The sequence below is a fragment of the Mustela nivalis genome (assembly GCF_964662115.1).
Source record: "Mustela nivalis genome assembly, chromosome: 16".
Lineage (NCBI taxonomy): Eukaryota > Metazoa > Chordata > Mammalia > Carnivora > Mustelidae > Mustela > Mustela nivalis.
In genome coordinates, this window is record NC_139035.1 from 22,309,423 (window position 1) to 22,326,764 (window position 17,342).

Sequence of the window (17,342 nt, forward strand, 5' to 3'; positions counted from 1 at the left end):
CCTCTCCTCTGTGTGTGTCTTCTTGTGAGGGTATTTGTCATCAGGTTTATGACCCACTCATATTACCCATGATGATCTCATCCTCAGACCCTCAGCTTAATTACATTTGCAAAACCCTCTTCCAAATAAGGTCACATTCATATGTCCTGGGGCTGGGTAGGGGCGGTAAGAACATGGACTTCTCTTTTGGAAGGCCCCCACTGAAACCACTACACCTGTATTGGACATTAAGGATAAGATGCCTTGTGATGAGTAGATATACCCAAGATTACGTTCTCTACATACTTTTGTGAAGGTATAGTAACATTTTAGTGAAGAAGTAACAAGAACTATAAAGTGCCATGTAAATTCCATTATTATTATTAAATATGCAAAATTATTTTCACACCTGTCGCATTATAAATTTCTTAGATCCTAATACCAGCATACTTTTTATTGGAAGTGATGATGACCATACCCACAAAATACTGAATTCCAAATTGTAGTTTCTGTCCCATTGTATCTTCTATTACTTGCTTCATTTTTTTAACACACTTTTTTTTTTTTAAAAGATTTTATTCATTTGACCAACAGAGAGCACAAGTAGGCAGAGAGGCAGGCAGAGAGAGAGAGGGAAGCACGCTCCCTGCTGAGCAGAGCCCGATGTGGGGCTTGTTCCCAGGACCCTAGGATCATGACCTGAGCCGAGGGCAGAGGCTTAACCCACTGAGCCACCCAGGTGAACCTTGCTTCATTTTTTTAAGATTCGATTTATTTACATATTCACATGCATATTTATACTTTTACCTCTTCCCAGTTCAAAAATAGACTGTATGGGGTGCCTGGGTGGCTCAGTGGGTTAAGCCGTTGCCTTCGGCTCAGGTCATGATCTCAGGGTCCTGGGATTGAGCCTCGCTGCGGGCTCTCTGCTCAGCAGGGAGCCTGCTTCCTCCTCTCTCTCTCTGCCTGCCTCTCTGCCTGCTTGTCATCTCTCTCTGTCAAATAAATAAATAAAATCTTTAAAACAAAACAAAACAAAACAAAAATAGACTGTAAATATTGAGAAACATCATAGAAAGCACATACCCTAGGTGTGTGCAGAGAAAAAGCTCATTTCCTCTTGAGAAAATCTAAAGTATTATATACAACTATATATTATATAAATATTTATATATTTTTTAAAATATATATATGTTTATTCATATGTAAAAATAAATAAAATGGCATATATATGATCATGCTATAGTTTGAATATATTTCTGTGTCATTTAGACTGCTTTTCTTATCCTTCACAGTGTCTTAGTACTCAAAAATGAGTACATCTTATAAATTATCACTGTGAAGGGTACTATCAAATTTTAATCTCCACAGAAAATCATTTTAGTACTGTATAAATTTACCATGAATTAGTTTATGGAAGTCTGAAGTGTCTGAGGTGTCCAGCAACCAAAATGGACGCTTACGTTAGGCATATCGCCATAACTTACAAAGCAGCCATGTTCTTGCTCATGGCATTCTTCCAAAATACCCCTTTCAAACTCGTCTGCTCTAGTCATAGTCTGGGTCATTGTTTCTCAGTCTTTACAAACAGAAACGAGACATTAGGAAGGAGGTAGTTTTTCCATCCCGTAATCACCATCTCTACAGTCATCATTTTTTAACCTTTTCCATGGAAGGATCATATCAGGAAAGGGAAAGTTTCTATGCTTCCTGATTCCAGCATGAGCTATCTATCTAAAAATAGCTTGGTCTTTTACCTCACGAAGTTCCCTTTTCCTCTTTCCCCACACATCCACACATGGTTAGTCATCCTGAGTCATGTTTGTAAACACTAGAAAGCTCTTTTTTTTGGTCTCATTCTCACGCAATTGATCCACAGTATGAACTTTTGGTTTTATTTTGGTGTTGAATAATGTTGATTGAAAAATTGTGAAAGTACCAGACAAGAAATAAGCTGAATAATTCAACTGAACAGGAAGGAGCTAGTGATAAAAGAATAAAAAAGGAGCTAGTGATAAAGTTTCCTTAAATTTCCTCATGTTTCAAACTAGACTATATATAAATATAATACTATATAATAAAATATATTGTTTTTAGTAAAATATATTTTTCCTACTAGTTTATGCAACAACTGCTTTAATATACATTAAATCCTTTGTTCTCCCAGATTTTTATTTTAAATGGTACTAAGAGTTGATCAGTGTAAAATTTACATTCCAGAAGCATCAAGAACAGTGAAAGTTCAATGTATATTTTTCTATAAATTTAAGGTGTTGTTTAAATATAAATATTTAAAATATAAATAATATTGTTAAATATAAATTACTGAGTTTTAAAAAAACACATTACCTCGTTTAATCCTCATAGCAATCCTGAAGAAGATAATGGTATTAACTTTACATGCAGTGATAGAAAATGAGTTGCTGAGAAATAAGAAACAGGTGGAATATAGGTGAAATGGGGTTGGGAGCATAACTATTTCAGGGATAGTGAACAGCCTGGTCCCTGTTTGGTTGATTGGTTGGTTCTTATGATTCCCATGATGCCATTAGGAGATTATCACTACATACACACTACAAAATAATTTCTTCCCTGTTGACTTGTGGTGGCTATACAGTGTGTCTCAGACCACCCAGCTAGTAAATCAGTGTCTGTGTTTGAGTTGGACCTTTCAGACTCCACAGCCCAGGCATGAAGCCATCCCTTGCATCCTCTGCCTCTGTCATACTGTAGGATGAAATCTATTATTTATCTTTCCCACTGATTTATGATTGTCCAGGATTCAAAGACAGCCAAGTTATGTCTAGAACATAGCAGGTGTTCAGTAATAATTGTAGAATGAATTAATGTACACTCGGAGGAAACAGTCCACATATACTGCAAATCTCATGGTGAATACTTTTTTCATAGCATTTACTATGGTTTTAAGCAAAGGAGTTAATTGATTATTATCTCTCACTCACCAGGCTTATAAATCCCATAATGACAAGAGTTTCACTCGTGGTGATGTCCCCACCTCTTAGCATCGGAGCTTTGATTTGCAGCTAATGGCTATCAATGAATAAATAGATGTGATGACAAAGAGTAGTTAAAATAACAAGATTGTAATGATCATTTCCCTAAAACCTCTTCGCTATCGGAATTTCTCTGTACCTGTCTCTCTTTCTTTTTCCTTTCCCTTTCCACCTCTTTTCCTCTCTTCATTGACATTTATTTATCAAACTTCTGTATAGGAGTGATAGGTGTCCAGCACGGACATTATTTTACTCTAATGGCAATCATGAGATATACATTATTATTATCATATTCATTTTATAGTTGAGGCTATTGAGTGTGAAGGCATTAAGAAACATGCCCATGGTCCCACAGCTTGCATTTGAACTCCAGCAATCAGGCCCCCCCTGAGTCTGCCCTTTAACCACTGAGAGTATGCTTCTTATTTTTCCTACTACCCCTTAAGCTGTACATAAATATAAATGAGCTGTATTTATGGCATATATCCATATTGATTTATGCTTTCTTGTTTAAATTTAATACTGTATGTGTATGCTTACCCACAACATTTGATGCAGAAATAAACATAAAATCTCAGTGACCAACAACAAACATGTATGTTTCTTGGTCATGTTTCATGTCAGCAGCTATAGATGAGCTGCTGTCACTCTGTCTAGGTGTCCTCTCATTCTGGTGGGGATGTAAAATTCTCATACTGGGAAGGAAGCTAATAGGTGAAAACCATCACACCATCTGCCACGCCCATTAGCAAAACTCTTGGTTTCCCCATCTGGCCCCTTCTTGGTCACTACACATAGAACATTCTGATTCTAAGAGGCTAAATTCTTTTCATAAAAAGAAGCAAAAAAAAAAAAAAAGCTGATTCAGAGTAATTCAAATTATTTGTATACATAAAATTTACTACTTTTAATGGGTTGTGTTGAGAAGGTACAGGTGAAAATTCAGTACCAGGGTGTTCCTCATTTTGTTTCATCATTCTTTGACTCTGAAGGGTTAAAAAAATGTTCACATGGCTTATAAAATAGGTAGAGCCCTAATGTTTTTTTCTTTTCTGCAATAATTACATCACTATAATTTCATTCAGTTCAATTCATCAGTAAATTTTCATATGCCTTCTATGGAGTGAGCTCTGTGCCAAGAACTAACATAATAATGAGTTTGTTTATAGAGTGCTTCTATGATTTTTTTTCAGATTAATGAGCTTCTTGAGAACAGGGTCATTATTCATTTTAGCAAGGAGCACATTGCTAGCACACAGTTAACACCTGATGAATATGGTATGATGGCTAGGCCAAATGAATAAATGAAAACTGAAAATTCCCAAATGCATCTTTACCTCTCCTCCACAGGAACTTCTGCTTGCAGAAAAGTGGGCCAGAATGAACAAGCTCCCCTTTCCAAAGATTGATCCTCAAGTGTTTGATCGAGAAGGTCTGAAAGAATGCTATGTCTTTAAACCCAAGAATCCTGATATGGAGAAAGATTGCCCAACTATCATCCACTTTGTTCTGGCCAACATCAACTTCAGAAAGTACAAAGCTCCAGGTATGTGGGGAATAAATTATATTCTGTAAAGTACAGATCTGGTAAAGGAGCAAGAGTCCTATTAAGTAGGTTTATAATGGCACTTGCTGTACTAGCTACTACAATTCTGAATGCTACTATCCTAAGACCTCAAGTACTTTCCCTCTTTCTCACTCCAAGATTCCCTGCATTCTTCATAATTCAGAAACTGATTCGTCAACAACTGGCTCAATAAAAATCTCTAGGGCTTTACTCAAAACCTGGGCTGATGTTACTTCTGATTAATTGGCACCCTTGAATTAGGGATTATTAAATATTTTGAAAATTGTCCTCGCAAGGGAGCCCTTATTTCAAAACAAATCATGCAAAAATCTGGGTACTTTAAGTGACCACAGGATTAATATAATCCAACAATACAACATAGATAGTCATTTCAGATTGTTTCATTATATTTCACAGAAAAAGAGAATCATGTTCAAGGCACGGTTGTCCTGCTTTATTACATCCAGTCTATAGATTCTTCTATATCCTGGAAAATAAGGAGATCTAGAGATTGATGGGCAGGATACTCAAGGCCTAAAAATCATATTATCCTTGGACCAGAAAGTGCAGTTATGACAGGAAAGATATGAAAGATAGTTATGGTAGATTTGACATGGGACGATGGAGAAGAAAGGGATCTTCCAGATGGTGACGGAAGACAGAGAAAGGAGGTTATTACAAGTCATACTTTAAAACAAGAGAAGGAAGAATTGGTGGGCATTTTTAGTTACTACTGAACAGTAGAGTACTTGAAACCTAGAGAATTTCCTGTCAATTTTCTATCTAATTTTCTATTAATTCTCAAGGAGAGACTGCATAGGGGGTTCCTGTGGCATGAACACAGTTAGATAATGTTTTGGTTTGGATTCCCCCAGAAGCAGATTCCAGGAAAAGAATTCAAGTGCAGACTGTTTATTTGAGTGGACCTAGGGAATGTTACTGAGGATGTAGGGAAGTGATAAAGGAAGGTAGACAACAAAAGATGTGTCAGTGAGCCAACTACCATGAGGTGCATTTGATCCTGTTGAAAAAGCCTAGGAAATGGAATGGAAAATATGTTCTAGAATCATCCTTCCTATTCATACCACAAAAAGCAAAGGAACTGGGGTATTTATATCCTAACTTCCTAGAGTTGACTGCTGCCTGGGGGACAGTGTATTTATCAGAATTTACATCCTGCTGCTAGCAAAACAGCCCCCCAGCCCCATTGCAGGATGGGGTAGAAAGATGCAGATGCGGGCCATTGGAAGTTTCCCAGGTAGAACAGTTGAATATCCCAACCCAGGCAATATGGCTGGGAGCATAACGGTCTTTACTACAGATCCCATGACCCCAGTGGGGCCTCTCTATGTTATGTTTACACCTATTTGTATGTTTTCTTCCTTGGGTTTTAGAGATACTTTGCTGTTTTCAAAATCACACCATTTGAGACTCTTTTAATATTTAGGTGTTCCAAGAGAAACCAAAGAAGAAAAAGAAATAGCGGATTTTGACATTTTTGATGACCCTGAATCACCATTTTCGACCTTCAACTTTCAATATCCAAATGAAGCATTCAAAAGGCTGCATGATCTCATGCACTTCAATACCCTGAACAACATTGATGTAAGTATCTCCTGTGATCATTGACAATGTCACATACTTCCATATCACATGAACATAGCAATATATTTTTAATTCATTAAAAATGAAAATAAGATTTATGATCGATACCACCCAAATCGTACCATTTTATTTTTGCATAATATTTTATTACTCTCCAGAAGAACATTGTAAAATTCACAAATAAGAAAAAGTAATCTCCCTAAATTGACAGAGCCCATATTTTGTATGATTATTTGATTGAAGGATTGGTTAATACTCAGCTTCTTTCCCAAGGTATCTGATGTATTCATCATCTGATAAAAATAAGTTATGAGTAGGAAGAGAAGTGATAAAAAGGAAATATAAGAGTAGGAAAGTGAGTATAACCAGAAGTGTAGTTAAGCTGCTAAAATATCACAAGTTTTCATAGATACACTCATGCTTTTAAATGCCTTTATTTTTGTAGGTCTTGGGAATGTTGCCCAAAGTAGCAGCCTTCCCATTTTTAGCCCATGAGATAACACGTACACTTTGTATTAGGAACTTCAGAAACAAGTCATCTCTTCACTTAGGTCATCCCTAACCCCACTATATCTGCTACTAAGATTCCATGACTGTGTGAAATTCTGTAATCTCTAACTCACCATTTAAGAACACTGTTGTGTATGTAACAGGAATCATGTTGGCTTGTAATTTCAAATCGCAGTGTCTGACAAATTATTATCCATTTTGAAAGCCCAAGTTCATTAGCCTAGCTGGATTTTGCACATTTAAAAAAAAAAAAAGAGTAAGAAAAAGAAATTAATTGGAAAGGGAAACATTCTGTATCTGATTTGCCAGTCTTTTTGCTACTTTACAAATGGGGCCAAAGAAAGTGTAATATATGGATGAGGGGGTCTGTGTATATGGGATTAGTTTTCTAAATATATATTTTCTTTTTTCTTTTATCTTCAGTCAGTGGTCATCTGGAATCCATATGCTATGCTGAAAATTTAAAGACTCTTAAGAGAAAATCAATATTTTAATCTATGATTTATAGGAAGTGAACAGACATTCTCAAGATAGAGATTTGTGTTTTATAAAAGCCCATGTTGTCAAAAGAGAAATAAGGGGTAATATCAGAAAAATCCTATTTCTAGTATGAAACTAACAGACTCAAAACAATGTATTCCTTGGGATGAAATATACTAAACTTGATCAGTTGTCCTCAAATGGAAAAAAAAAGAAAATAGACTGTAGGGATATATAAATATCCTCTAGGACTTGAAAAAATAAGAGGATACATACATATATATATATATATATATATATATATATCTGTATATGTACATATCTGTGTATATTATAGATGAGTGTGAGTGGGTAGATATCTATATCTGTAACTTAAACAACTACCTTTTTCTCGTTTTTTCAGTTCTGGTTTATATAAAGCCTGCTAAGCTGCTTGCTATAAAGAATGATACAATTCTATTTATATATTCTTCAAAGTAGTTTGTTTGACAGACACATAGAGGAAAAAGTAAAAGCTCAAGCAAAAACAGACTGAATTCCAAAATAACTCACTCATCCAAGAAATTCTCTGGCATAGCGTGTAGAAGCAAGGTCAGGTCATGGGCTTTATATCTCATTTATATATCAGATGGACCACGTGTGTGACTTGGAATAAGCTATTTAGACTCTCTGGGCCTCAGTTGCCTCATCTCTGAGACAGGTGTAACAGCACCTGTCAAGACAGAAGAATGAATCATCAGGTGACGTATGAACAGTCAGCAGCCGCTCGATACATGGGAAACTTACCTATGTGTGTCTATTCCCTATACCAGGATAGATACACCCCAAGACCTTTGCAAATGCCCAGAATTAATAATATAGACAAATCTGTACAGGTAATAGCAGCTGAGGCAGTAAATTTTGGGGGCTGGAGGTGGCATGAATGAATGTAAGCTTGCTCTTAGATTATATGACCATTGAGACTTGTGTTCAAGTGATTCGTGTGTATGTGTGTATGTCTGCGTGAGTGTACATTTCATACCCAGGTAGGAATTCCAGTGTTCACTGACATTTTGTCTCTTTTTTTGATGACCCTCCCCAAACCCTCACTTTTAACCAAGAAAACATAATTTATCAGAATCAAAAGCTTCTTGACAAATGATAAAAGAGCAACAAAACTGCCAGGGTAAAATGCTGAAGAGCTCATTAGGCTCAGTCATTAGCTAAATCACTCATTCCCACACCATTTGAATAGAGTAGCTTACTAATTCACACCTCAGCAAGGCAGCTAATGTAATCACTTGCCACAGGCTTATAGACTGTGAACCCGGGAATATAAATTCTTCTAATGCAGATCCCCACCGCCAACTCCAGAGAAGATGGTTTTCACGTTTGTGGCTTAAAGCAAATTTTCATCTTCAGTTAACATTCTGGCTCAATGTTTTATTCTGAAAAGGCCACCCTGTCTCCCACAGCTGTGTGCTTTTGTTGCTTTATTTTCCCCAGAGATCCTAGCTGGCCTGCTTGGCTGACCCAAAATTCTCATTCATCTTTAGAGAACGTTCACTCTGTTTCTGCTCCCGTCCTGACAGCAGCCTGGGTTTCTCGTCAGCATCAGGTGTCCGCACTTACTCAGTCCTCCCAAATTCCTTCTCACTGACCATTGCCTCAGTCCTTTACAATGGTGGTATTTAATGGCGGGGGAGGGGGGCAGAGGGGAGAGTGATGCTGGTTTGCATATGAGTGTTTTAAAAAACTTAACGTAGAAACCTAGAGTGACTTACACCAATAGACATGTGGTATGCGGGAAATGCAGAAGCTTTGGAGTCAGACCAAATTGGGTGTTCAAATCCTTGCTTCCTCCCTCTTGGCTGAGTAACCGTGGACACTTTGGCTAACTTTTCCAAATTTTCCTTTCCTCTTTTGTAAGGGGAAACAGTGATGGCATATCTTACAAGAGCAGGGTGAGGATTAAGTAAAAATAATATAATTTAAGGGCTTGGCATGTAAGACATACTCAACAAATTGAAGCAGCTAATACAATAAGGGTAACAATTATTATCAGTGTTCATATTGTCTTCTGCTTTGAATTATAAATTTGAAACCCTTTAAAAACAATAACTGGCCTTATTTACCTCTTGTATCCTCCAGAGACCCTCATCACAATACCTGGCCCCTAAAAGAAATATGCAATAAAATTTTTGTGAATGATTTTTAAAATGCCAATGACTTGTTGGCTGAAATTGTTGAAGGGTTCGAGGTGATAGGGAGAAGGGGTAGAAAGGATGCAGGTCTGTGAGTTGGGGGCAGGATTTCTGACCACATAGACTCTACGCCATGTATGCCTGGGCACAGAGTGTGGCTACGTGCTCTCCTCATAAATCACCAGCTTGCTCTGGAGAGAACATGGCTCTGAGAGCTCCTATCCCAGGGCCTTGTTGATGCAACGCTCACAGGAAAATGTCCTGTTAGGCAGTCCCACTCATTCAATTTATTAAATCAGTAGGCACATTCTAAGAACAGGTTGTGTCGGTTTATTCAATATATGCCAATGGTACATAATAATGAGCTTTTAAAATTCCTTCTCAAATAATTTCTATAAAGTGTTAAATACTAGATGCTAATTAAAATAAGGAAAAGTGGGGTGCCTGGGTGTCTTAGTCAGTTAAGGATCCAACTCTTGATTTTGGTTCAGGTCGTGATCTCAGGGTCATGAGATAGAGCCCCACGGTGAGCTCCAGGTGAACCCCGTGCTGGGCATGGAGCCTGCTTACATTCTCTCTCTCCCTCTCCCTCAGCCCTTCCCCCATTCTTGCTTGCATTCTCTCTCCCTCTCAAAAAATAAATTAATTAGTAAATAAATGAGGAAAAGTATATATCCAGAAATACTGGTACTTAATTCTTAATTTATTGATATTTCATCTCATAATAGCATTTAGGTACAAGTTAAAGTTTTTATCTTTTAAAAGTCATTTAGAAGCTTATTCTATATCATGGCCTGGTATGTGAGGCCCGAATTCATCTATCTTTAATGTTGCCTATAATCTCTTTCCATCTTATTTATTCATTAATTCGACATGTATGTATTGAGTATCTCCTGTGTTTAGTAACTAAGGATACACTCATGCAAAAAAGAAAAAGAACAAAAAAAAGTTTTGAGTGTTTAACATAAGCTAGATATTTTCTCCTCAACTGTTTAACACTCAAAACTAGCCTCTGAGGTAGGTATCTTTATTTATAGATGAAGAAACTGAGTCAAGAGTAATGGAGGTCGACACACAGTCATGTGGGGAGCCAAGATGGGATTGCTGGTTTTTCCCTCACTTTTGAGCTATCTGTTTCTCAGGCAGTCTTATTTCCTACTATTTTCCAAACACAGTCACCTTTCCAGCCAGACCAGTTCCCAGATGCTTCCTACACATGCCATGATCTTCCACCTTCAGGCTTTTTACAGGATCGTCTTTCTCCTGAGAGTGCTGAGATCAAAACTGACAAGGACTAATAAGGCTCCTTTCATGACACTTAAGTTTTTTTGGTTGGGTTGGTTTTATTTATTTATTTTTTTTTGGAGATTTTTAAAATTTATTCATTTGACAGACAGAGATCACAGGTAGGCAGAGAGGCAGGTAGAGAGGAAGAAGTAGGCTCCTTGCTGAGCAGAGAGCCCAGTGCGGGACTCAATCCCTGGACCCTGAGATCATGACCTGAGCTGAAGGCAGAGGTTTAACACTTAGCCACCCAGGCGCCCCAACACTTATGTTTTTTTTTTTTTTTTTTTTTTTAATTTTTTATTTCTTTTCAGCGTAACAGTATTCATTGTTTTTGCACCACACCCAGTGCTCCAGGCAATCCGTGCCCTCTCTAATATCCACCACCTGGTTCCCCCAACCTCCCACCTCCCGCCCCTTCAAAGCCCTCAGATTATGGACTCTGAAAAACACTTATGTTTTTATGGGAAAGGCAGACATTTGCTGGCAGATTCTTGGCAATTTAGACTAGAATATCTTCTTGTATTCTTCTGTATCTGTAATTTTTATTTCTCTTTCAAAATATGTGATAACTTCTTCTTTGAGGTCATTTTTAATTTTCTGTTATGGGAATTCAGTATTTGCTTGTGGGCTGCTTCTAATCAATCTCATGTCTCTAAATTTGTTCCTTTTTGGGAGACGATCACATTTTGCATGTTTCCTTTTCTTTTTCTCTACCTTTCTTGCCATAGATTGAAAGAGCCTGGACCAACAGTTAGGAGGCTATGGAAGGGCACCCGTGAAGGATGACGTGGAGGGCGGGGGGGCAGGAGGGTTGGAGACGTTTGAGAGAGGAGGGCTGTTGTAGGATACCACATAAAGGAAGGATTTAGAATCTCAATGAATTTCAGGGGGGAATGAAAGAGGAAATTAGGTATAAACACTATTGAAGATTACACCTAATATTATTTAAAAAATAGGAAGATTCAAAGACAGAATATTGCTTCTTTGGATACATGGAACTGTATCATGTATCATGCCGGGAGGTTTGGTTTTAGCACTGATGTGGGACTCGGGGTAGCCTCTTCTGTTCATATTACAGAATTAATAAATCACAACCAATGGCTATGTTCCGCAGAAATTCAAAAAATTGGGGCAAAGGTTTCACAGTCTTAATGTGCCACCTAGTGGTTCAACTTGAGCATTCTAATTGCATACGATTTGCGTTTTTTGTTTTGTTTTTTATTTCAGTTAATAAATACAAATGTTTTATTTCCTTCATAATAATGGCATGTTTACCAGAAACACCTGCCAAGGTCCACTTACAAGAAAACTATTAGTTCATGGTATTGATATTGCTGAGGTTTTTTGTGCTTATTAATTCATTATAAAGAAATTGGTAGCAGTCATTATTAATATAATTCCCCCATGTATGTGTGTTTATATATTGTAAAGCTTTTTAGATATTTAGAAAGTGAAGAGTTGATTTTTATTTGACTTGGGTATTTCTCTGCAATGAGGGTTCTTGTGTCTTGTTTTGGTATGGTGAAGGAGAAACTAACTGAAAACTTGCTGACACAGTATCTAGAAAGCAGGGAGATTATTAAAAGAAGATGCAGTGGGGTTGAGGGAACCTCTGTGGCTCAGTAGGTTAAGCATCTGCCTTTAACTCAGGTCATGATCCCAGAGTCCTGGGATCAAGCCCTGCTCACTAGCTCACTCACATTCTCTCTCAAATAAATAGATCAAATCAAAACAAAACAAAACCTGTACGCCTGGGGCAAATAATACATTATATGTTAATCAAAATAATTTTTAAAACAACTTAAAAAAATCTTTTACAAAAGTGTAGTAGGACACATTTAATAGCAGGATTGATTTCCTGACTTTTACCATGTAAGTCCATAATTGGATATACGTTGTGTGTTTATTTCTAGTAAACTTTATAGCCTCATATTCATAGTAAAGCTCCTGCATTTTCATACATATGGTCAGTTTGAAAATAACAACAATAAATAGATGCTAATTGTGGAACGTTTCCTAGGTGCTGGGTGTTGTACAAAGTACTTCATATAAAAACAAAAAACAATACTAGTATTGTTATTCCCACTTTAAAGAAGACAAAACAAGTTCAAGGATTTCAGCTAATTCCCCTTGATCTCACATAGCCAAGAAGTAATTATGCCTGGAGATTCTTGGTCAAGGTCTCCTTCGTAGATCTGAAGCCTCTTCTATCACCATAGAATTCGTTATGTTTCCCTTACTCATGGGAAAAAGGGGCTCACCATACACCTGCGTTACTTAAAAGACTCCCTAACATTTGAGCCCATAAGACAGTTATAAATACATACATATATGATACTATGTTTTATTATATTTATTCTCTATGTATAATTTAAAAATCATAAAGCAAAGAGGGGTAACATTTCTGTGATAAATCCCTCTTTCCAGAATATAACTGTTTGTTGTTTCAAGTTACCATTAGGGAAATAGATGGGCCTGCCCATCGGGTCCAGCATAAAGCCACAGAATATTAGTTGCATGTTAGCACCACCCAGGTCACGAATCTCTCTCCTTCTGGAATTGAACCTGGCTTGCCTGGTGACACCAGATGTGGACGGGGAAAACCACTCTACACATCTCCAGGGCCAAGTGAGCCACTCTAGATCTGGATGTGAGGGTGTCTTGGGTCGTAGGCTGCTCAGGTTTGCCAAGTATGGCAGAGGGCTGAAACACATGTGGATAATACTTTAATGTCATTTAACAATCCCTGGGGTAGAGAATAAAGGGAATTATAAAATAGTCCTTGTGATTTTCTTCTGTGCTCTCAAACTTCTAGCTTATTGATTAAGAAGAAATCCTATAGTCATGTCCTAGGGAATGGAGACTTTGAAAGCATTTCAAATAAGCAACAGAGCCAAGATTAATATACAGGCCTCTCTTCCAAAGCTCTTTCCATCATTTTGCAACAACTGCTTCAACCAAATTCCAAATCTTGCCTTCTTTCCAGAAGTTCTAGTTAAGGTTGACATCACACCAGAAGAAGCTATGATTGGAATAGCAATTCTTAGAGGTTGTAGTCACCATTAATTTGAGTATATATGAAGATTAGTCTGAATAAGAAAGTCATCATCAATAAAATCACAAAGTGTGGTATTTTCTAAATAGAGAACATCCATGTTATATAACTGTGTTTGTTTAGCTGAGAATGTTATTAGTTACTTAATTCTTCCCTCTTATCACCTCCCCCATTCAAAACCAGAATAAATATAAATTTACCAGGTTACACAAAATTTATTTCCAATTTTATCAGCACAAAATCCAGAACATTCCCAGAATAGTTCTTTCTCTGGCTGGAGAAGGAAGACCATCTGGATAGGAGCTTAATAAGAGTATAATGGTGGGATGTTGGATTTACATATACATATGCATGATTTAGAGATTTCTCTATTTCAAAAAGAAAACTATAATAAAAAGATCAATTAGGGGCACCTGGGTGGCTCAGTGGGTTAAAGCCTCTGCCTTCAGCTCAGGTTATGATCCCAGGGTCCTGGGATCGAGCCCCACATCGGGCCCTCTGCTCAGCAGGGAGCCTGCTTCCTCCTCTCTCTCTGCCTGCCTCTCTGCCTACTTGTGATCTCTGCCTGTCAAATAAATAAATAAAATATTTTAAAAAAATCAGTTAGATTTTGTTTTGACCAAATAAATGTGTATATTTGTTTAGAGCAATGCTAATTATACATCTGTTCTATTTGCAGGTGATAAAGAACGCCATAGTTGAAAGCATTGAATACAGAAGACAGAATCCATCTCGCTGCTCTGTTTCCCTTAGTAATGTGGAAGCAAGACGATTCTTCAACAAAGAGTTTCTAAGCAAACCTGCAGCATAGTTTGTGCAGTGGGAAGTGCAGTGGTTTGAAATTCCATTACAAGTGAAGTGAGGCGGTTTGAAATTCCATTACAACTGGATTTAAAAGCATAGTACATATCACAAGAGACTGGCTGGTACTCAAAGTTGCAGTTATTTAGCTGCATGAGAATAGTACTATTACAAATTTGTTAGGTTGAGAGATGATGTGATTATGTAAAAATATACTCAGCTACATTTTCTGTCGGTATAGATTTCCTGATGCAAATGTAGGGACATATGTAATTTTAGATATTCCTTATCAACTATATGTCCTCTTTTAAAAAAATATTTTCTTTTTAGAATATTTAACAGTTCAGTCTCAATAAGTACGACTTTGCATTGTGTAAAATGTTATTCACTGACTGGATTTATTCAACCCATGAGACAACACTATTTTTTATTTATATACACATATATACATATAAGAAATAAATACATCCATATGCAATTAGCATGAGATAATTGAGTTTATTTTTAATGGAGTATTGGATTGTAGCTACAAAAGATTCTCAGACTCATAGCTTTCAAACACAAAAATTGTTAATCCTAAATGGTAATGTGAAGCTTAACATTTTAAATCATGGTTATTTTTCTCAAAGGAGAAAGCATGTATCATTTTTTTTTTTAATTTTGCTTATTTTTTGACAGAGAGACAGTGAGAGGGAACACAAGCAGGGAGAAGGAGGGAGATGCAGAGAGATGCTCCAAGATCCCCTGGAGCAGGGAGCCTGATGCTGGGCTCAATCCCAGGACCCTGGAGTCATGATCTGAGCCAAAGCCAGACACTTAACGAGCCACACATGTATCATTTCTTGAAAATATGCTTTATCTCTATTCAGCAAGTAGAGAAAACAAAAATGTAACCTCTGCTAGTTTAACATTTTACTTTGAGATTATGTTGGACTGTTTGTCTGAGAACAGTTGACATCAGAGAAAAATCCAGAAGAGTAGCAAGGGCTATATCCACAAGACATGTCTTAGGGACAATCTATTCTGTATGACTGTGGTTTCAATTACCATTGAACAGCGAAGGTTCAGGGTTGGCATAAACATAAGGAGAAACTAACATAGTAAGGAAACGTACTCATCCTGTTTATTGTTGGTCACCTCCACTGAAATGTAAGGTCCTTGAGGGCAGGTCTTTTTGTCACTCTGTCCACTGCTACATTCCCAGATCCTGCAGCATTTCTGATGGCCTGTGGTGGGCACTAATTTGTTGAATGCATAAATCGGCCAAGGAAAGAATGAGCATTCAAGTGTTCCCTGTTGTTTATTGTCTTTCCTCATAGGTGTAAATATGAATAAAAGGTGAGAGGAAAAAAGACAAATGAATAGAGAGGTTAAAGAAAGGTAACTTAAAGAAAGAAGAATGACTATCCAATCATCTGAGCACCATTTATTCAAGAGACTGTCTTTTCTCCTTTGAGTATTCTTGGCCTTGTGAAATATTAGGTGACGGTATATATTTGGGTTTATTTCTGGGCTCTCAATTCTATTCCATTGGTCTATTTGTCAGTTTTTATACCAGTACCATACTGTATTGACGACTATAGCTTTATAGTATAGCTTGAGCTCAGGAAGCGTGATGCCTCCTGCTTTGTTCTTTGCATTTCTTTGGCTATTTGGAGTCTTTTGTGGTTCCAAATAAATTTGAGGAGTGTGTTTTCTACTTCTGGAGTCTTGATAGGGATTGCACTGAATCTACTGATGGTAGTATTGACAGGATACCTTTCTACTTATTTCTCTTTTATTTTTTTCATCAGTATCTTGTAGTTTTCAGAGTGTTAGTTTCTCACCTCAGTTAAATTTATTTCTACGTATTTTATTGTTTTTGATACTACTGTAAATGGGATCAATTTCTTTTTTTTTTTTTTCAGAAAATTTGTTGTTAATGTATAGAAACACTACTGATTTCTGTATCTGTTTTGTATTCTGAAACTTTATTTTGTATACAGCAGTGGAATTCATTGATTAGAGCTCTTCTTCTTCTTCTTCTTTATTTATTTATTTTTTGGTTGCGTCTTCAGGATTTTCTGTTTATAAAATCATGTCATCTGCAAAGAGAGACAGTTTTACTTTTTCCTTTCCAGTTCTGATACTTTTTATTTCTTTTCCTTGCCTGATTGCTCTAGCTAAAACTTCTAGTAGTATGTTGAATAACAGTGGTAAGAGGAGACAAATTTGTCTTTTTCCTGATCTTAGAGGAAAAGCTTTCAACCTTTTACCATTGAGTATGTTAGCTGTAGGTTTGGCATACATAGCCTTTATTATGTTGATAAATGTTCCTCCTATGCCTAATTTGTTAGGAGTTTTTATCACGAATGGGCATTCAGTTTGTTAAATGCTTTCTGCATCTATTGAGACGATCATATGATTCTTTTCTCTCCTTCTGTTGATGTAACATATCACATTGATTGATGTGCTTCCTATGGATAAATGCCACTTGATCATGGTGAACGATCCTTTGCATGAGATGCTAAGTGCAGTTTGCTAGTATTTTATTGAGAATTTTTGCATTTATATTCTTCAGGATATTGGCCTGCAGTTCTCTTTTCTAGTAGAGTTAGTGTTCTTTTCTGGTTTGGTATCAAGATAGAGCTGGCCTTGGTGATCATAGTGATGTTTCAGTGTTCATATCCTGGTTTTGATTGTTGTATTGTGATTATTAGCAGATTATCATTATTTCTAGTAAATACACATTAAAATATTCAGGTAATAAGACATTATGTTGGCAACATACTTTGAAATGGCTCACAAAAAAAAAAAAATCTCTTCAACTTCTACCTGCAACTTTTCTGTAATCTTGGCACTGTTTCAAACAGTTAAAATTA

General features: G+C 36.8%; 1 protein-coding gene across 3 annotated transcripts in view; it reads left to right on the plus strand.

The window, feature by feature from the left end:
* The window catches only part of PLA2G4A (phospholipase A2 group IVA), a 162,815-nt gene extending 147,856 nt beyond the window's left edge, over positions 1–14,959 (plus strand). For all 3 annotated transcript variants that reach the window (XM_082704068.1, XM_082704070.1, XM_082704069.1), the window contains 3 exons: positions 4,344–4,539; positions 6,008–6,165; positions 14,360–14,959. In XM_082704068.1, the coding sequence (XP_082560194.1) occupies positions 4,344–4,539; positions 6,008–6,165; positions 14,360–14,491 (486 nt within the window). In that variant the 3' untranslated portion in view covers positions 14,492–14,959. The remainder of the gene's footprint in view (positions 1–4,343; positions 4,540–6,007; positions 6,166–14,359) is intronic.
* Positions 14,960–17,342: the final 2,383 nt, after the last annotated feature.